Below are 22849 nucleotides of genomic sequence, written 5' to 3'. Positions count from 1 at the left end.
AAATGGATTTAAGACGTGCTACTTTAGCCCTATGGTAGAGGGAAGCCTTAGATAGGTGGTCGGCAACTATTTTAATATTTTCTGTGTGCACAAAGAAAATATTAAAAATGCTATGAGAGCATTTTGTTGCAAACAAACAATTACACAGGCTGCAAGGAGAATGCAGTTGAAGTTCTAATCCTGAAGCCTATCACTATTGTGATAAAGAAAAAACACAAATTAACATGTTTGGTGGTGGATGGTGCATGTGTCGTGTGGTGTCTGCTTGAGCCAAGTTACTTATCAACATAACCTTAACTAATAAAAGTTCATCATTGGCTTTGTGCATTTTATTACAATTGTTTATGAAATATTTTTAAAATGGGAGTTACTGAGTTTCAAGGTGTTATAATGGCCGGTGGAAAAGGTTCAAGGATGACTGAATTGACAGCTAAAAGACCAAAATGTCTTCTTCCAATCGGAAATTTTCCTATGGTCTGGTATCCCATACGCTTGTTTGAAAGATCTGGGTTTGAAGGTAACCATATTCTAGTATGAAAATTCTGAAGAATTTTTACTTTCTAACATGTTACTATTAGTTACCTTCGTGAAACTGCCTGTAGATTCCATCCACGGAAACAAAAAGTATTCTGGCCTTGTTCCTGAACTAAACCCTCACGAAATCTATATTTGTTTTTAAAGGGAAGATAAATAGTACACATAGATAAGAAATTGTATTGAGTGTATTTAACTAGAATTCTAGAACAGATTTAATGGTACTTTTGTATTATCAGAGACAACAAAAGTTTTGTATTTATACTTTTGTATTTGTGGAGATTTTCTCCCTTGGATCTAATAAAACTAAATTATTAGAGAGAGAGAGAGAGAGAGAAAGCAGACTTTATTTTTACATACTGAAAAAATTAGTAGCTAATTATATGTTATTATGATGATCGGTTCTTGTTTTCTGCTTCCTAAAAGGAAGCGAGGATGCCTCTCTGTTCCTATCTATTATTTATTATTTGGCTATAAGTATAGAGGGTAGAGTACAATAAGCGGACCCGGTTTTTTATACTGATATTACTTAATTATAACTTTTGATATACTTAACTGATACTGAATTTTGAACAATAACTAGTAACTTGTATTAGCTATAAATACTTTTTCTTATAGTAAATGCATTTTCTTTTGTAGATAAGCCCTTAACTCGTGTACTGCAGGTGAAAGATCTTGGTATTACATTAGTACCTTCACTGAATCCTGAGTTGCATGTGCGAAACATTTGCAGCAAAGGAAACAAAATGCTTGGATTTGTCTCCCGCTTCTCAAAAGGCTTAAGTGACACGGCTTTAAAAACTTTTTATTGTGCTTTGGTACGCCAAATCCTTGAATATGGCTCTCCAGTGTGGAACCCCCACCAGAAGTTTCTCATAGATGAACTAGAGACTATTCAAAGAAGATTTATTCGAATAGTGGGTGTCAGGAGTGGTCTTCTCTATCGTCAGGTTCCCATCGGGGAAGTGTCTCGTGATCTGGGACTCCTGACTCTTGCGGATCGCAGATTCTCCGCTGACGTTGTACTGCTGTCAAAGATCCTTAACGGCAAGATCGACTGTCCTGATATGCTGAGCCAGATCCTCTTCAGGACCCCTTCAGCCACTCGCTCCAGAGACCTGTTCGCTAGGCAGCAACATCGCACCAACTACGCAGCAAACGATACGATGTACCGACTTCAGAGTTCTGGTAATAGCGTCGCCGACATCGTTGACTTTTTTGTGGACAGTATACCAGTGCTGAAGAGGAAGATCGCCGGTCTGCAGGAGTTATCTGCCTAGGAGTTGCCCAATGAGGGAAGACACTCGTTCTTACACTTTACCTGTACGTCTCTCATTGATGTTATTTATATATTGTTAATTCTTGTCTATTCTTGTTTATTCATGGTTTTATTCTCATTGTTTCGTGCTAATTTATTGCTGTTATTGTTCGTTGTTTTCCATAGTTCAAATCACGGTACACTTATAATTAATTACGTTATTGTCATTCATAGTTTATATCCGTTTCGTCACTTAAATAGTTTATTAATCGTTATTGCTCTATTTGTCACTGTGGTTGTTTACTTTCATTGCTTAATTATTGTTCAAAACTGTAAAAATGGAGATGTCCGTTGAAATGTAAAATAAAATAAAATAAAATAACAGGCAGTCCAAAGCTCATGGAAGACCATGAAACGAATTTTAAAAAGTGGCATATCAGCCAACCTACTTACAGATCATCTCTGTGAGTATTTGTACAGAAGAGAAGTACAGCTTTCTAGAGAAGATGCTTTAACAATTTATCGAAAGCGGTTAATCATTGATACCCAGGAGAAAACATATAAATAATTACGCGTATTTCATATTTTCTGTTATGAATGTTTGTTATCATTTCATTATTATTTAGGTTTTTTGTATTTCCAGTTCTAACTGTTTGTTTGATTGTTATATCTCATTTAGGCTATTATTTGTGGGATTGTCACTATTTGTATTTTATTGATTATTTTAATTTAAAATATGATTGTTATTATGACTATAGATATGTTGATATGATTTATAGATGCGTATTGGATATATGAATATTTAGTATCATACTATTCGATATAAAAACCAAGATATTGTACTCTACCTGAAATAGGAAAATATACATACATGCATATTATAAATATAAAAAGTTAATAAGCTCTCACATGATCTGAGCTTGATTTTAGGTACTTTCTCGAGGGATGTTTTTCTGTTTTCACCAGAAGTTCGGGGTGGTACTGAACCACAAAAGTCCACACTGATTGCCAGGGGCGTTTCTGATCGGTACATTCCCAACCTCCGATAGGAAATGTCCCTGGCCATCAGTGTGCATTCAGAGACGTCTTCAGCGCCACTCTGCACTTTTAGCAAAAAAAGAAAAATATCCCTGGAGATAGTACCCAAATTCAAGCTCAGATCGTGTGAGCATTCATAAAGGTTATCTTTAACTTCGGTACTGCTAGTAACATATGTGTAATAACAATGTCATCGTGCCCACTCCCATGCAGAATGCCGACAATGTCGTCGTTGTCGTTGTCACATGGTATTTAAATAGGCCTCTTACACTTCAGTCAACTTAACACGTTCGCTGCTGCAAAACGGACAACCATACACGACGAGTGCTGAGAGCACACTGACTGGGTTTCTAAACAATGGCGCTGTGCAGTAGATCTACGTCATGCGCGCGCCTGGCGCGAGGCAGCCGTGCAGTAGATCTACCGCAACCGCATTGAACGTGTTAAGCATAACTTAACTCGGTCGAATTTTAAAGTAACACAATCCTCATTTTATCTGACTTTTGTTTGATTGATTGAATTACAATTATTTACATGAATGTTTCTTTTATTTGCTGACCCTTGAAGCTTGTGCCCAAAAAATAAGAAGATTAAGTATATCTTTCTTTGTTTCTTTAAAATTTCTATCATTAACACTTTTTACATACTTTATATTAAAACAAAAAAACGAGAAAGAAAATCGTAAGAAGTGAGACTTGTAAACCATTATATGCAAAATATTCCCTATTTATTTGTGATTACAGACATACACAACAAACAGACAGTTATCCCAAAGGATAGAATTAATAAATGTCATTATATAAAATACAAGCTGATGATAGACACTCAACTACATAAATACAACTTACTTAGCAGTTACAGCTTTCTATATACGATCAATAAAACATATCAATTGTGTTATATTTCGATAGAGAGTTTATTTCCGAGTAACACCATACTAAATATTTCTTCACATGAAAAGAATAAATGACAATGGAATTAGTAAATCAATGTTTTAACCTTTCTCGATTAGGACTGCAACTCTGGGAACTGCACTCTAAGTGTCCTGTTCGGGATGGTTAGCGCTTGAAGGGTTAACAAAATGAATTTATAATTAAATTTATTCAATTTTATTACAGAAGTAATCATTGTTGTCCTGGAGTCAATTAAGAATGAAGTTCAAACAGCATTAGAACGTACTGGTTTGAAAATTCGCCTAGAGATTGTTGGAATTCCTACTGGAGAAGACTGGGGTACTGCAGATACACTACGGCATTTGGAAGATATTAATAGAATTAAGGTTTGCTAATAAATGGTTTTGTTATAAACACTGCTTATTTAAGTGCTAATATGGTTTAACAGTTATAAATGATTATTTATAAAATAATTTGTAGTAAGAAACGATAAGTCTAAGTAATCTCTTAAAAAATAATTAATTAACCCTAGAGGTGTATATTTTAATTCTCCAGAGTGACATGTTGATTTTGTGTTTTGTGCTTAGTACTTTATATATCATTCTAGAGCTAAAGTTGTTTATGAATTGTGAACAAAATGTATATAGGCTACAAATGTTTGTATATGTTGTCTGTTTATATATCACAACTGAAAAAAACAAATTATAGTTTACATCATATCAAATAAAATATGAATATATATTTATTGAACAATATGATTTCATGCTTCAAATTATACATCATCATGAGATATAATTTTTTTATTACATCATCAAACTATAAACAACCTGCTTGACTCTGGAGTTTGTGCATCGTGTGATGTAACAACCTACAAAATGGTTCCTTTTGAAACAGCTGTGTCGTAATAACTACTTACTGATAACAATTTCAAAGGTAATCAAATGAGATTACAGATCATAGGCTTTTATTTGGTATAAATAACATTACTAAAATATGTATATTATATCATACGTATAAATAAAATAAGAATTGTCAGTTTCCGACTATTGAAATTTTGATTGTTTGTAAGTTATCCAAATAAAGACATATTTCAAAAATCTGTTACATTAAAACTGTAACCCCTACACAAAAACACTCAGTTGACCATAGTTGCTCCAGAATTGGAATTTTTCAATGGATACTACACTGAAGTTTCAACAAAAAATAATAACTCCTATGGAATTTTTCAAAGTTACTGAATTTCATCAATGAAACTGTTGAATTGTTGTAAGTCTAGGCTTTTACTTATAGTTGTAGTTTTTTTTTTTACTATTCATAGCCAAATAAAGGACAGTCAGTTATGTTTTATGTATGAAAACGAAAGTTCAGGTATCATTTGGATCATAGGATCACATATTTTCAAAACAGATCCTATCCCCCAAAAATGTTTTTTGGGTATGTAACGAAATTAAAAATAATTCCCTGAATCTATGGGGTTATAATTGGATTAAAGATTCTATTTAAATTAACTTGGCTGAAAGATTTGAACCAGTGGTCTGTACATCCTGTCCATGCTGGTATATAAAATGTAAATATCAGTAGTTCCTAAAACATATTTGTATGAAAACACCAATGGTAATAGAATAATAATAAACTCTTATTATAGACTAATAAACACTTTCATTGTTAGTTTTTTTTTTGTTTCAGTCCGATGTGATTGTGGTTAGTTGTGATCTAATCACAGACGTTGATCTGTCGGCTGTACTTAACTTGTTTCGTCAGCATGATGCATCCTTGACCAGCTTATTTTTCCAGCCAACGTTAGCAAAGTACCCTCTACCCACACCTGGGCCTAAGTCCAAGGACAAACCTGGTAAGGAGTAGTTGAGGAATAATATATAACGTGAAAAAATTATCCCCATTCAAGGTTGTGATGTCATAGTACAGATTAAGTTATTAGTAAATATACCACTGATTTATAAATGAATGCAACTAAACAAATTTAGCTCTAATGAGTTTTAATGAATTTTCGTAGAACGAGACTTGGTAGCAATCGATCCCACCACATCTCGTCTGGTATTCCTGGCGTCTGCAAGTGATTACGAGGAAACTCTGACACTCTCACGCGGTTTGTTGAAGAAACACGGACAAGTTCGTCTGTATTCTCGCTTGTTGGACGCACACCTCTATATTATGAGGAGATGGTTATGTCAGTACTTAACTCACAACAGGTACTTATAATAGTGACACTCAATTTCACAGAGATCTCCTAAAGTATCTGATTCCTTACAAAATGATAGAAGACATGTTGCTGAATTTTACAAAAATCCAATACAACTCATACTGGTTATGATCCACAATTCAGTATGAATTTCAAATCACAACCTTATTTTTAACATTTTTGAAGTGTCAATAGCAAACTACTTCCAATCTTTGTTGAAATTTTCAATCGCAATTTTGGATCTAACTTTTTTTTCAAATGCAATGGTATTGTGACTTGTGAATCCAGACTACCATTGACTCTTGACAGTCTGAAGGTTACGAGACTGGAAGTGTTGTGGATTACTGGAAATTTCGGACTACCAAAGGTTAGCTGTATTTTACTGAATTTAAGTCATGAAAATTCTATTTATGATGTACTATGATGATCCCTTCGATATAAGTAAACAATTTGTGCATTTTTTAAAACTGTACTGTACTTAAGAAAAAACACAAAATACAATATGATTTATCTTTTATATACTGTACTGATGGCACATATTGCATCAAACTGCTGAATATGTCAGATTCTCAAATAGAGGATTAGCAAGTCTTAAACAATATTTATATGCACGGACGTGGATGCTGCAAACCGCTTTTGATCATCTTTTTTCATTCTTAAGATAAGGATTTTTTTTTAATGTATCATTAAAGAATATAGCAGTTAAGAAAAGAATTATTAATCACTAGTTATGACTCATGAGTCATTTTCTGGTATCACTTAATGTGAAAGTTATACAGATTAGTCTGTCCATAGCTAGTCTCAGTCACAAAGTAATTTTATTCTGCAAAGTTTGTTTATGTGAGGTTTAACGTTTCTTGTTTTAATTTTTGTGTTTATATTTATTTCCTGTTTGTGTGTGTTTAGTTTTTTAAACTACGCATTATATTTGGATGACTCCCATTAACTGATGCCTGAAAATGACTCGCTAAAGTGAACAGTGAGCGTTATTATTTTGCCTATTTTGCAGTCAAGGCTGTAATAGTATACAAGATAATACTCTATTTATTTCAGAAATTAATTATTATGCTAATAGAAATGTATCATAATGTTTATTTGCCATTGTAGATCTGGGTGTATTTGTTGGGTTTTGTCTCCGTGACATGTTTCACTGTAGATTGCACCATGTTCAAGATGTGATTTTCATACACTACAATATTATGTATTGCAGTACACAGTATTGTAGTATAAATATTAAAAAAATAAAGTTAGAACTTAAAAAGGCTATAATTACTTTGTATTTTTACTGTTTTTATATCATAAAAGTAATAAAATTTGCATGCCAGATAATACAACCCTTTTTATCTTGAAGACCATACTTTCAGTCTCATAAGTGATAGATCATTGAGGTTCTGGTATATGTCAAAGTAAAATATTTTCTCATATTATACTCAAAGAAATGTAAACAAATTAGGGGAACGTGCATTTACAAATCACCCACAACAAATTCACCCAAAAGTGTATTAGTAACCACAAATACAATTGAAAGTCAATTTCTTATCTCAGAGATTCTCCACTTTTTTCTGTTTTAGCAAGATGTAGTTCATGTAAGGTAATTTACTTGTGAAAGAAATAAATTTAATGTCAGATTTTTGTTAAAGATACACGAGGGGGTACCCAAAAGAAACCGGAATAGCATTGCCGTAGGCAGAGCTTGTGTAGTATGCATTTTTGCCACTAGGTTTGTAGCACAACTCATAGCCAGTTCAGTGCCACCTGTATTGTCAATCTGGCTTGTTCCGTTCATTTGCAGTATTATTCTTGTTTTGTTTTTTTTTTAATGGCAAGTTTAAGTGAATAAATATAAAATTTTATCTTCTATTTAGTAAAAATACTGCTGAATATGTTTTAATGTTGTAAACGGCTTACCAAGATGATGATATGGGAAAAAAACTGTACAAGCGGTTTGCTCGAATTAAAAATGGTGACATGTCGATTGGAGAAAAACCTAGTTCTAGACGTCTTTCAACTGCCCGAATCGACGAAATTATTGAAAATTCAACAGCTTGTGCTTACAGACCGTCAACAGACAATTGATCCACTGTCAGAGATTAGTGGGTTATCTTGGAGCTTGGTTCAGCGAATTTTAACGGAAGATTTGGGGATGAAAAGGGTTGCTGCCAAGTTTGTTCTTCAGGTTCTAACTGATAATCAAAAGGAACATCGAGTTGAAACATGTGGTGTTTTGAAACAACAGCTTGAAACTGATCCAGATTTTCTGGCAAAGATGAGTCATGGTGCTATGGTTAAGACCCAGAAACAGAGCACCAGTCAAGGCAATGGAAGACGTCATTGTCACCCCGTCTAACAGAAATGTTGTCAAGTCAAATCAAACATCAAAACAATGCTGATTTGCTCAAAACAAAAGTGATGCCAATGGCGTTGTTCATTCAGAGTTTGTTCTCCCATGTCAATCAAAACTTTTTATTTTGAAGTTTTAACCCTTTGAGGTCTCAATAAAAATTGCTTCAACTGTCCTCAGGTCGTATTTAATTTCTGTTAGTTAACAGTTCTTTGATAAATACACAAATGCAATTTTTAAATCCCTTTTTCTGCAACTTTTCTATTTTTTTCTCTTTATATATCAATGTAAATAACCTAAAAAGAATATTTACATTATTTTATAGTTTTTTTTTGTAACTTTAAGAAATAAAAAAATTTAAAAAATATAAAAAAGTATAAAAAATATAAAAAAACACAATTTTTATTTTTTTATACATATGTAATAAACCAAAATTACACGAATTTAGGTGAAAAGGCACTAGGATCTCATCAGATACATGTTATTCATTATATTATATTATATATAATACATTATATATATTATAATTTTGCCTTGGTCCAGCCCTAGGCCTACTTTGGGTAACATGTCTAGCTCTTCCTCTTAGTCTACTAGTTTGTAGCCTAGGTCTGCCTCTATTATTTGCATCTCCTTGTCCTACTTCTATCACAATATCCACGAATTGATCAAATTCTTCCCTATCATTACCTAAAGTTTCCAATCCTAACACATCACGTTCGTCCGTCTAGGTTACCGGCGTCCAGGTTACCGCCATTTACCACAATGTTTTCAAAGAATTTTCACTATGATTCAACTCACAATCACTATCACGGTCTTCTTCAATAATCTGTTTTTCATTTTGGATACTAATTTCACTGAAAATACTATCACAATCTTCTAATTCATCTAATATTTCGTCATTGTCAGTAAAACTTGTACTTGGACCAGCCATATTTGTAAACACGACGCAAGTGCAGACGTCAGTTGTTTTGGTCTTCTATTTTCACTTCCAATGCCTCCTATATCGTGAATAAAGATCTACGTAGCATTCCCGTAACCAAAATAGAAGTCCAAAGTACTGAATAACTCAAATACCGAACAGCAATAGGTTAGAAATGGCCAAACAAGCAGTGACATTATCCTGTCGACCTATTGTCGACATGCGAGCGTTCCGCGAAACTGCCGCGGTCGACCTATAGTCGACGACCGATCGCAAAGGGTTAAGAAGGTTGCACAACAGTGTTTGTAAAAAAAGAACCCGATTTGTGGCTGACAAGAGACTAGTTCTTCCACCTCAATAACACACATGCACACACAGCCATCTCTGTTAGACAGTTTTTGGCTAAAAATGGCATGGTTTCGCTGCCCCATATACCTTACTCGCCTGACCTGGCACCGTGCGACTTTTTCTTATTCCTACGCATGAAAAGGGGCATGAAAGGACACCAAATTGACAACATCGAAGAGTTCAAGAAAAAAAACGAGAGAGTAGCTGTCAGCCATTTCTAAAGACTAGTACAAAAAATTTTTTGAACAGTGGAAACACGGGTAGGAAAAATGTATTAATTGTAATGGAGAATATTTTGATTTTTGTAAAAGATTTGAAAATGTATAGCTTTTAAAAACTAATTCTGGTTTCTTTTGGGTACCTCCTCGTATTACAGCAGATTAGTAAGATAATTCAGTTTATTTAGCAACTATTAGCAAATATAAACATTATGTTTGTAAGTCAAAGTCAAAATCTCCTTATTTACATAGTCTTGAAGACTAGTAGTGGCGTCAAAACGATATAATAATGTACGTATTTAAGTTTGACCTGTAAATTTATTATTTCAGGATAAAAATCCATCACATGCGTATAAAATGATTTGAATATATCCATTCATCATTATTCATAGTCTATTAGGACAGGGGTGGTGAATTTTCCCAGGAGGACTTGATAGGTTGTTTACGGCGGTTTGTTGAACTGCTGAAGTTGTAGACTGGTGGGCCTCATGGTGTGTTTCCGGGGTGAGCAAAAAGCCCTTGAGGCTTAAGTGCATGGCAGTAGGCCACCCCAAGGAAAAAAAAAGAAGAGTTACAGGCTTAGATCAAACCAGAATCAAATTCACAATTTGAAGTATTAGCCAATATTTGCTATCCAGCATTTCATTATATGGGTCATTTTTAGATTCGTTACTGATTAAATCAACCTTTCTGTCTGATTTGTTGTCAGGAATATGAGTTCTCTGAAGGGAGAGCTAGTGCCTTACACAGTCAAGAAACAGTTCACTCGGCCGTTGTCTAAATTTGAGCAGGAGAAGGCGCCGTCAATAGTCATCTCGCGCCCTAAAGTAGGTAAGGAGTTTATTTTAGTCACTATATATATTACATGTATAAAGTTCGGGATTTCTTAAAAAGATATACAAATTTACAAACAAACAAAAACCGGAAATTAAACATATCTAGGAAATCAAATTAAGAAAACCAGATTTATGAAACAATATGACAAGGATTGTTTGGACGCCAGAACTCATACAGGTGTTTTAACTTTAAGGAATTCTTTTCTGCAAAATTATATAAAAGTTATCTGTATCCAATTTTAACCCTTCCCACGCCATAGATGGATATATTAGAATGGTATGCTTTGATCAAAATGCCAAATACAGTTATATCTGATATTATAGATTATGTCTCTTGAAGAGTGTTTTAGTTCACAAAAGGCCTTCGAAATGCTCAGTGCACGCTCCATGCTTATTGCAGTTGCCAAGGAAGTATTTATAAACCTCGGCAGAGGGAGGCAAGCACCCTTTGTCTTACTCCAACCACCTGCTCGTCAGTTCTGCGTCTCCTGCAGAGCCATAACCAAATATATTCGTGGCGTGTATTACTGTTTTCTCGGTTGTCACGATTGTGCATCTACTACGTATCTCGTTAATGTTCTTCATCGTGTGGTAGTGTTATGATTAGTTTGAAATATTTACCTTGTTTTATAGTAAAATGTAATTAAACTTTTCAGTAAATGAGATTAAAATTTATTTTAAATAAACAGTTTTGAAAATAATTTTTTTATTTTTATCAATAAATATGCTAATTTTAAGTAAAATGCCCTGTTTTATTCTTTTTGTTTGTTTTACCTTTTATAATTTGGTTGTAATAAAAAATAGCTTTGAACTTAAAGAAACAAAATTCTTTTAATTGCCTTGGCGTTATAGAAAAGTTAACGGATTTATTAGTGGGGTGCAGAGTCAAAATAATGTCTTGTGTAAAATTTGGGACGATTGATAATGGTTTTTAAAATTAATTACAGAACTAGTAGAAATGGCTGAAGAGTTGAAGCTGGCTCTAAAGGTGAGAGACATGTCCAATTTCACCGATCACCATGGGGACAAGAGCGGCGCCTACCATGGAGATGAAGTGCGTTGCTACGCGTTCATCGCGCCTGAGACCTCCTTCGCTACTAGGGCCAACACTCTACCAGAGTACTGTCGGATGAACAGAGAGGTGAATGCTATGGGGATTGCCTTCATATAAAAAGACAAATTTCTGATCGACTGACTAATCATTAATTTTTCTTCCTCCCATGTAACTGGAGAGGTGAATGCTATGGGAATTGCCTTCATATAAAAAGACAAATTTCTGATCGACTGACTAATCATTAATTTTTCTACCTCCCATGTAACTGGAGAGGTGAATGCTATGGGGATTGCCTTCATATAAAAAGACAAATTTCTGATCGACTGACTAATCATTAATTTTTCTTCCTCCCATGTAACTGAAGAGGTGAATGCTATGGGGATTGCCTTCATATACAAAGACAAATATCTGATCGACTGACTAATCATTAATTTTTCTTCCTCCCATGTAACTGGAGAGGTGAATGCTATGGGGATTGCCTTCATATAAAAAGACAAATTTCTGATCGACTGACTAATCATTAATTTTTCTACCTCCCATGTAACTGGAGAGGTGATATTTAGCAAGTGAACATTTTCAGAATAAGTATATTATTACAGTATTAAGATATTTGGTTTGATTGTATTTTGAAGTTATCATCCCATTTTTGGCCTTATAAATGGGATCATTTAAATGATTGTGAGATGACAAATATGTAAACAATGAGTTCCTGACAAATTTCTGCTCAGGATGCTTCTGGAATAAAGCAAATTAATAAAATTATAACGTAGTACTTACATACTATCTTATGAAAGATGGTAGTAAGGATGAATTATTCTTCCATAATTATATGACAATGCTCAGATAACAGTCAAAAAATTACTATCCTGATAGGACCCAATCATCCAGATATGTTCCATTAGGTTGGAATGGATTTTTAAGATGGAAATGTTGTACCTTTTGTAAGTATAATATACAGTAAGTTACTGAAAATCTCTAAAATTTGTAATGTGGTAATTTAAAAGGAGGGAAATTCCTATCCCAAAGAATATTTGTCCTTGCGGAACTGAAGATATTTTAAATGGGGATATTGACTATAAACTAGGAACTGACGATATTTTTAATGCTGATATTGACTATAAACAAGGAACTGACCATATTTTAAATGCAGATAGCTTTACTTTTGAAATGGCGAAGAATTAATTCTAAAATCACCCTTAAGAGAGCAGGTCGATGTTTCTTTCGACTGTTGGGACTAGATTAAGTACTTTGTTATCGTTGTTGATGTGTAAAGTCGGATAGAAAGCAATGGTCACCAGCAATGCTCTGTGACTCGGTATGCGCCTATAGACATGTTCAGCTAAATCATGTGTGTTTGCAAAGTTTTCGTCGGTTTAGAAACAAACTGTTGTTATTCTAATGGTGTTTAGTTTGTTTTTACTGAGTTGTAGTGTAGTTGTTTGTTACGATAGCTAATCCAGACAATCCAAATTTTGATGAACTTGTAGTTAACATTATGAACACTTCATTCTCAAGTGTGATCAATTTTGATACTGTGAGCAATAAAGAAGACAAAAATATAATTCTTCATAACTTAAGTGAAAGTGATGAGGAGATAAATGTTAATGAGGAACCTCTTTTATTCTAAATAAAAAACCATTATTAGTCTGATTTTTCAATTTCTATAATTTTACTGACTGATAATTATATGTACGAATAATACACAAAATCGGCAAAATCAGACACATAAAAAAATTACATGTTCAAGGTTCCCTAAGACTACTCCACCAAAAACGCTCAGTACGCAACCAACAAATTGGATGAAATTCAGCTGATGTGTGAGGAGCTGAAATCAGACATTCTCGTTGTAACCGAGAACGGTTTTTAACAACGAAAACCTTGAATCTATGCAAAATTCCAAATTACAAATTGGCAGAAGCGTACTGTCGCCAGACCTCCAAAGGAGGTGGTGTAGCAATTTTTCTGAGACAAAAATTTAGTTTTCACAAAATTTCCAATCAAAGTAACGACCGCGAAAGATTTCGAAGTAGTTGGGATCAAAGTACAAACTAACAGGTCAACATTAATTGTGATAGGGATTTACAGGTCTCTCCAGTGGAAATGAAGATCAGTTTTTTTCAAAATTCGAAGCGTTACTAACTGACCTGACTAATCATCAATACGATTACGTCTTGATGGGAGATCTCAACGTGGATGCGATGGACAGCAACCATCCATCCACCAAGCGACTAGTCGATCAAGGCTGAGGTCATTTGGCCTTGAACTCCTGGTCAAAACTCCAACGAGAGTGACGGCCACAACACAGTCGGCTATTGATAATATCATTACGAACATTGAAAATGTCACAGTGTCGGTGGTCAACACAGCTATCTCGGACCACTATGGCCAAGAGGCCTTGTCATTAGTGGAAAACAAATCGTGAGAGAACCAAAAAACTATCAAAACAATAAGAGACACAAGGCCAGAAAATATCGCTCTCCTCAACGCTTCCCTTTCAAAAGAAGAGTGGAATTTTCTAAATTTGTCACATCCCGTAGAGCAGCAGTTCCAAATTTTCCAATGAATGTTTGAGTTTCCACCTCAACACCTGTTGCCCTACAAAAACGGTTAAAGTTCGTCCAAAGAAGGTAAACAATACTTGGATCACCAAAGGTATTCTGGGTTTCGAGAGAAAAACTCAAGTTTTTCTCTGAAATAAACAAAAAATCAGCCAATGAACAGTTCAAAATCTTTTTTCGAAATTATAAAAAATTTACAGAAAGGTGATCCCAAGCTGCAAAAGCGTAATGATATCAATGTCTCAAAAAACGTCAATTAATTTCTTCAAAAAAAACGTTCAATGCGGTTGCAAAAAACTGTATGGGGCATCATTACTGCACAATTGTTTAGAACATCAGGTGCTCTCAGAATGTATGGTTAAGCAAATCACAGTCAAAATTGGGGACACACTTGTGAGTGATGCTTCGAGGGTTGCCGACGAGTTTAACGGCTTTTTTGCGTCTGTTGCTTGTGGATGGGGGCCCTCTTCCATCAATGCCACAGGGGAACCCCACGCGTAGACAGAGCCCAATAGCCTCAATGGCTCTGACTCCCGTAGTTGAGGAAGAGCTCGATAGAATTATTCAAAGAACTCCCAGCCAAAAAATCAAATGATCTAGAATTGAGATCCATGTGGTTAATAAAAAAATGTTCAAGGCATATTGTAAAACCACTCACTCAATTAGTCAATTTGTCTTTTAACTCAGGAGTTTTTTCCCTCACTCCTAAAAATTGCAAAAGTGCATCCAATTTTCAAGAAAGAAAACCCTGTTCAATAAATAACCATCGGCCCCGTCTCAATTTTCCCTATCTTAAGCAAAATATTTGAAAAACTTTTTCTAGCGAGAATGCTTTACTTTTTAAATAAAAACAACCAGCTTTCTGAACACCAATTTGGATTCAGGAAAAATAAATCGACAATAGACGCAGTGGTGAGTCTGGTTGATATGGTTGTAGAGGGGCTAGAACGTCAGGATCACACATTAAGTGTGTTCCTTGACCTTTCTAAAGCATTCGACTGCGTTGACCATGAAGTACTGCTTGACAGACTACAATCTCATGGCATCAGAGGCGTGCCGCTCTTATGGCTTAAATCATTTTTAAGTCAGAGAGCTCAAGTGGTTCAGATCTCAAACCAATTTTCCAAACCAATGCAACTGAGTTATGGAGTTCCCCAGGGCTCTATACTCAGCCCAATCCTTTTCCTGTTGTATGTCAACGACGTTATATTCATCGCTGCTGCATGGAAAATCGTGCAGTATGCTGATGACACGACTCTCTGTTTCAGAGATAACTCACAGAAGGTTTGGAACTACAAACCTTTGTCGAATATCAACAATTGTGTTCAATATTTCAATAGCCTCAACCCTTCAAACAAATTTCTTCGAAATCCAACGTGCTAAATTTCGCACTGCGCCCAGTGGACTCCCAGTGTGGGTCAGCTATCATGTTGGCAGATTCCATATTGGAAAAGTCTACTCCGCAAAATTCCTTGGAATACTCCTCGATCGAGGGTTGACATGGAATAACCACATTGACCATGTGTGTACCAAACTGTCCTCAGGAATATATGTTTTGAGGTCCTTTGGCCCGGTATTGCCCCAGTCAAGTATTGATTGCGGCATATTATGGGCTAATTCACTCTCACCTTTCCTATGGGGTAGTGTTGTGGGGGCCTGTGCAGGCAATAATTTCCTGAGGGTGTTCAAATTACAAAAAAAAGCGATTCGTATTATCGCAAAGTTGAATTTCAGAGAGTCGTGCAGGACAGCATTCCAAAATTTGAAACTGTTGACTTTGCCAGTCTCTACATTTTAGAAACATCTTTGTTCTGTTTGTCTAAATGTGCCCTTACCAGGGGACGTGACATACACGGGTATGAGACTAGAGGCAGAGATAACTACCGAACTGGAAGACACAGAATGGTAGTTTATGAGCACTTGCCTTCACAGGCAGGTGTTCACTTCATCAACAGATTGCCAAATTCTATGAAAAACGCCCAAACGCCCAAGGCGTCAAAAGCTCGTCTTAAGCGCTTTCTGGTGTCAAAGGCATTCTACAGCGTTGACGAGTTTCTGGCGTTTAACTGGGAGACCGCCCAATTCGATAACTGACTCCAGCGCTGTAAGTGGGTTGAAATTGGGCGAAGGATGAATGAGACTGGAATGTATGAAAAAATTATGTAAGTTTGAATGTGGTAGTTGTGTGGTATGAGAGTTAAAATTTAGAAATAATTATGACGTTTGCCATACAATGTGAACAAATTGTTGCGAGCAATTAAAGATTTGATTTGATTACTAAGAACATCATAGTTTGAGTATGTATTTTTTAAAATATTTTTACGTGCAATATTTTGTGTGTTATTTATTTTGTATATTATAACGATTTGTTTATACAACTCCAATTCAGTTATTCTAAATAAACAAGGTTTTATAAGTACAGTATTTTAGTTTTGCCTTTTTATCCTATCATATGAACTTCACATTTTTACATGTAAACTATCTATGCAAATTGTTACTGAACTTAGTAATTTTGTTGTAACTAATTATATGATTGTGATTGAACATCATCATCTGAATGTACGTAATTTAAATTTGTCTCCAAGAGTAATCTTTGAACAGATTGTGGAGCGATGGTCAGCACTATCAGGGGGACAGGATATAGCTGCAGTCGCCTCAACAGCCACAGTGGCTAGCAACCAGCTGGATCCATCGTGTCTGGTGGGCGACCCGAGCAGTGGTGTCCGAGCGTACCGCGGTCAAGGGCTCCGTACTTGGACCGCAGACCACGATCAGACCTCGTACCAGGGTCTTCAACAGCATCCTCATGGCTGGCGCCAGCGTCGGTGAAGGGTGAGTACGGTTTTATTTTTTTTAGTTATGCTGTTAGGTACAGTGTAGGAGAATGTTCAGTGATAAGAGATTGGGAATGTAACAATCCATCTGACAATGGTGTGTTTGTGTGTATTAATGGACTTTGAATATGGAATCCTCCATTACCAATGTCCACCAATAGTTGTTGGATAAACTAACATTAGAGAATGCGACACAGGATATATAAGAAGTGCAGCACTTAAACTGCTACCTAAATGACTAACAAAATAAAAAGATTCCAATCATTGGTGTCTTCAAAAAGGTTCAAATTCAAATTCAAATTCTTTATTCAGCATGTAGACAGAGTTAACAATGTATATGCCAAGTCAACAAATCATAACAAAAATATAATAATGTCTCTCAATAAAATAATTTTACTTTTTCAAGTTTACACTATCTTATCAGCTAAAAAGTCCTTAACAGAATAGTAAGCCTTCTCGATCAACAACCATTTCAATTTTTTTCTAAAAACTGTGTAATCTCGGACTAATCTTAAGCTTAATGGAAGACTGTTAAAAAGAATTTACTGCTGAATATTTTAAATGATTTTCAAAAAAGGAGGTGGAGTGTGGCGGGGATATTCATAATGCATCTGGGTTTACTTCTTGTTCCATACATGTGAGTCAGAAAAAATCTATTAAAAAGGTGAAAGTTTTTATGAAGAAATGATAAGGTTTCCAGAATATAAATGGAAGGAAAAGTTAAAAGTTTGTTGGAGGAAAAAAGGTTAGCACATGAGGTTTTGGATGGGACATGACAAAATTATTCTTAAAAGCTTTCTTTTGAAGCCTAAACACAGACTTAGTTTTGGTGCTTTCAGAACCCCAAATGGAAACCCGTAACATATGAATGGATAGATGATGCCATAATAAGTAGCAGTAAGAATTTCAGCTGATGCGAACGAGCCAGATTTCTGAGCACAAAAATACCCTGACTCAGCTTCCTACATACATGCTCTATATGGAGATGGAAAGACAAATTGCAGTCAATAATAAGGCCAAGAAATTTTACGGAGTATTCTGAGAAAACAGCTTCATCACCCAAATGAATACTGAGCAAACTTTTGCTTGAATGGCTGTTAATTTAAAAATTCAATGAGTGTAGTTTTGAGACATTTACTTGAAGACTGTTTTGCTCAAGCCAATTAACAAGTGCATTCCCTTCTAAGAATGTGTTCGAGTTCCAGGTGATCTCTGGAGGAATTAGAAAACGTTAGTGACGTGTCATCTGCATATAGGCACAAGTTTGGCACAGTTAAGCCCTTACAAAGATCGTTGATAAAGATTAAAAAAAGGACAGGGCCCAAAATTGAACCTTGGGGCACGCCCTTGCTGATAGTTCCTTTCGTGGAAAAACTATTGCAGATGTTATTTGACGCATCAATAGAACTAACCTTAACAAAACTGTGCCCTTTTGACCAGATATGATTGAAACCACTGAAGTGCGACACCTCTAATCTCCATGATAGACAATTTATTTAGAAGAAGAACGTGATCAACTAAATCAAAGGCTTTAGTTAAATAAAAAAATAAGCCACTAGACCGGTTACCCGAGTCAATAGTATCAACAATGTTCTGCACGACACAGAACATTGCGTCAACAGTACTTTTCCCTTGGGTGAACCCATATTGATGTTGAAACATCAGCTTGTTGTGCTGTAGGAAACTCCAAAGCCTTTTTAATACTATTTTCTCTATAACTTTAGAGAGGTTGAAACTACAGAAATCGGCCTGTAATTTGAACAGTCCACATTGCAGCCTTTCTTGTACAAAGGGGTGACCATAGCGAGTTTCAAACAGTCAGGAAATATACCCATTGAAAATGAATGATTAATCAATTCACTGAGTGGCTCTGCCAGCTCTAAGACTACGTTTTTCAACAAAGCAGATGATATTCCATCTAAACCAGCGGAATTCTTTGATTTTAGGCTGCGAACTGACTCAGCAATCTCCATAGGATTAGTAGGCGACAAGAAAAACGAATTCAGAGGACATGTGCTCAAGGCAAAAGAGCTAATATTAGGCGGAACCTTGTTGGACTTATCACCCACATTAAGAAAATAATCATTGAAAATAATCATTGAAAAATATTACACACTTCTGAGGGATCATTAACAACCTCTCCTAAATTATTCCTGATTTCTGGTTTTTGGTACTTTTTTAAAGGTCATGTGAACCTTGACTCTGATTAACGATCCCCAAAGTGTTTTGGTTTTATTAGATGACGTTCTGAGCCGCTTAGCCACACTATCAGACTTGAGTTTCAGAATAAGCTTACGATACAAACTTCTTGAGGCCAAGATATCTTTGCCTAAGAGGGTGGACAGAAGGCAAATCTTTCGATTCCAAGTAAGAGGATCTTAACTGTTTCCCTAACCTTATCGCCTCACCATCTAGCTTAATCCTACACTTGTCCCTACTCTCTGAAGTACTTCTTGTGAGAGTACTCTCTTGTACTTTCAGAGACACAGATTGTTTTCTTGACTTTTGACCCCAAAATAAACAGGTGTTTGTTTTCTTTGGACCAAAAGGAACCCATGTACCAATTTTCAAGTTTTTACCACATTTCTATCAAGTATTATTGCACAGATGGGTCAGACACACAGATAGATGGACTGTCCTCAGGCCTTTTGATCTTAAAACCAATAAGATTCTTGGACCTTTTGACCTTAAAACCAATAAGGTTCTTCCTTGGACCATGAGGAACTTAAGTTTCAAGTCCCTAGGACCTTTCTAGCAAGAGTCATTGCACAGATAGACGGACTTCTCTTTGACTTCAAAATCAATAGGGTCCTTCATTGAACTAAGAGAAACCCAAGTGTCAAATTTCAAGACTCTAGGACCTTTGTATCAAGAGTTATTGCTATACAGACAGACGACATGATTTCAATAAGGCCCTGTCGGATCCTTATTAAAAGTGAATGTACAAAAAAATAATGGAACTGCCATTGATAAAACTACTACTAAATAATTGGCAAAATTATATTTAATGAGTCATACATTACTACTTTGCCGTTTCGTTAGGGAGTAAGATAGGTCGTGTATTACGACTTTGCTAGTTCTAGGGACCCTACCTAATATTTTGAGCAGGGAAGACATCAGCTGTTATGGTTTGCGGTTGTCTGAGGAATGGCCGAATTGAATGTTGTGTAGGTCTAACCGGCACAATGTAAGAATTTATAAATAAGACTGTAATTAGTTCTCCGTAGTCAAAAAAATGCTCTTCTACAGACTGGTATCACTGTTACAGATGTGCGGTGGTCAACTGTATTCTCTGTGATGAGGCTGTTGTTGAGGATGGGTGCGACCTAAAGGATTGTCTGGTCGGAAGTCGACAAATAGTGCCTAGTGGAGGTGAGTGATGTAGCCTACTGATCAATATTGCGTAGGGCTTCACCTCTTCCACAGGTTGGACCTCGAAGACAGGAGTTGGGATGGTAATGTCATCAGAAGTTCAAGATAGTGATGGAAACTCTAAACTTTTTAGTGCCAAGAGCCTATATATAGGCTCAACCTGTTGTTATAAAACGCCAAGAGCCTTTATTTAGGCTCAAACTAGGTTGGTGGTGAAACGTCAAGAGCCTATATTTAGACTCAAACTAGGTTGGACGTTAAGCGCCAAGAGCCTTTATTTAGGCTCTCAACATTTTCATGCAGTACACAACCATTTATTGACTATATCAATAAAATTAGTACTGATTAATGCATTTTATGTAAAATGTACTATAGCAAGTAGCACTGCATATACATTCATATAATATTTAAACAAAATAACAATACACATTATAATGTTTTATCTAACGATATGCGTTTCTATGGTAAAAGTCAGTTTTGTACTTTGTTTACTAATAAATAATATATGAACTGTGTGTATTATTTTACCAAATTTTCACAGGTCTTTCTCAATTAAATATATTACACTATATACAGAGGTTTGTTGAGTAAATATTTTTCAGGCATTTATTGAGCTCTTAATTTACGCACATAGAATGGAAAAGTATGACAAACTTTTAAAGGTACACAATTATAACAGATCAAAATTTCATAAATTCCATTACATGTCATTGTTCTCCTATTAATAACGAAAAAAATGAGGTCAAAATCATTAGTTTATCATAAAAGTTAGTGTAATGAGAACGATTTATATCTATGTGTGTCTAATTCGTAAAATTACTCTGGCGCTACTGCGACATACCTAGCGGCTATGCTGCCATGCCTGACAGGACAACCCGGTGTTATGTGACGTAACCTGCCCAATATGCTTGGCACTAAAAGGGTTAACCATACGCATTCAAAGGCAGTATTTACAATCTGTCCTTGCAGCTAGTATGGCCAGCTCTACTGGCCGTCACCATTTTGTCGGAAGTACGGATTAGTTATTGCTGTAATGTTATCTCAGCTCGTATGTCCAAGATATAATACGTCCATAGCTCGTTTGACCATCACAGGCCACTAAACATAACGGTTATTTTCTAATATTCTCTTTGTATTATAATGGATAGAGAGTGCTGAAACCTATCGAGGAGCTTTATTTTTAAATAACTTTTTTAAGAAAAGTAGTACATTTTTAATAAGCCTATAATTCTTCTCTAAACATTGACTTTGCAAATAAGACAAATAATGCGTAGTGGGCGTGTACACTGAAAGTGATAAAAGGAGTAGAAACCTAGGAAATTTTACTTGAAATGTGTGCTAACTATTTTTGACTACACATAGGCATGTATTTTTAAAAGTTTTATTCCGTAAAAATATTTAAAGCTGAGAAAAATGAAAAATATAACATAACTTTAAAAGCCTACTTTATAACATTTTATTTACATATCTTTGATAACAATATACATATAAGAGTTAAATTTGCCAAATGTATGTTTATCATTGTATTAGAAAGATTCATTAAAACAAATTTAAAATTATTTTTAATTTCTTCTTAAAACATTTTAAATTACTATGCAAATACAAGGAGGAAACTGAAAAGTAATTCCGATCTGGGGAGGCATACAACAAGTATGGCCACCGAACTGCCAATGAGAGTAGCACAGCCATCTGTACTGGCTTTACGAGTTGTGAGGACAAACTACGGCAAACCTAACGCAAGCTATCTGCAACTTTGGAGTGCTGCTTGGTGATATGGTCAGTTTTGAATACTGTAAGGCAAAGGTAGGAAAACACAATGGCGTACTAAATGTTTGCAACAAAACGTGAAAATTAGTATTTTTGGCGCCATTAAAAGGACAATGACTTGCAACATTGTATAATTGTTTGGTTTGTTTACCTTAGGAAATGTCGTGAAAGTAAATAATGCTTTTAATTCGAAAAAAATATATTACACTAAATATAAACATGAGTTTCTTCTTACATTTTATGAACAGTCTTTTATTCTTGTTTTTCAGAAAAACATTCCAATGAAGTTCTGACAGATGATGAGCATCTCATTGAAATCCTGTAAACCATCTGCATCTTATGTTGACACTGCATCTAGGGTACGATGATTTGTAAAAATTTATAGAATAAAAAAGTTTTATTACCTTGTAGCTGTCTGACAAAAACCTTTATAGTGAATATCCTGTCATAGAGTTTTATCAATTACTGTAATTAAGAATTTAAAGGTGCTGTTATAAGTATAACTAGCAGCTTCACACACAATTCCATAGGTTTTGCACCTGTATGAGCAATTCTGGTTCGAGTGAATTGTATTTGACACCAATGTTGAGTTTTCTTTTTTCCCACGATCAAGAAAATATGTTAAAAGTGTGTATTTATGGTCATTGAAATTTAATCCGATCCTATTTTTTTTTTGTTT

The 22849-nt window shown here is 35.2% G+C and overlaps 1 protein-coding gene across 1 annotated transcript; it reads left to right on the top strand.

Moving 5' to 3' along the window:
* The first annotated feature begins 251 nt into the window (after positions 1 to 251).
* On the top strand, positions 252 to 22580 carry LOC124374448 (translation initiation factor eIF-2B subunit gamma-like). Its single transcript, XM_046832658.1, is given in 10 exon segments — positions 252 to 517; positions 3949 to 4109; positions 5410 to 5575; positions 5738 to 5933; positions 10459 to 10580; positions 11533 to 11726; positions 16799 to 16906; positions 16908 to 17029; positions 20300 to 20403; positions 22440 to 22580. Coding segments are annotated over 10 exon segments (1386 nt in total). The 5' UTR covers positions 252 to 360; the 3' UTR covers positions 22496 to 22580.
* Positions 22581 to 22849: the final 269 nt, after the last annotated feature.

The sequence above is a fragment of the Homalodisca vitripennis genome, unplaced genomic scaffold (assembly GCF_021130785.1).
Source record: "Homalodisca vitripennis isolate AUS2020 unplaced genomic scaffold, UT_GWSS_2.1 ScUCBcl_8414;HRSCAF=16520, whole genome shotgun sequence".
NCBI classification, from domain to species: Eukaryota; Metazoa; Arthropoda; class Insecta; order Hemiptera; family Cicadellidae; genus Homalodisca; species Homalodisca vitripennis.
The sequence above is the reverse complement of the archived record's forward strand: the minus strand, read 5'-3'. Positions and strand labels throughout refer to the sequence as shown.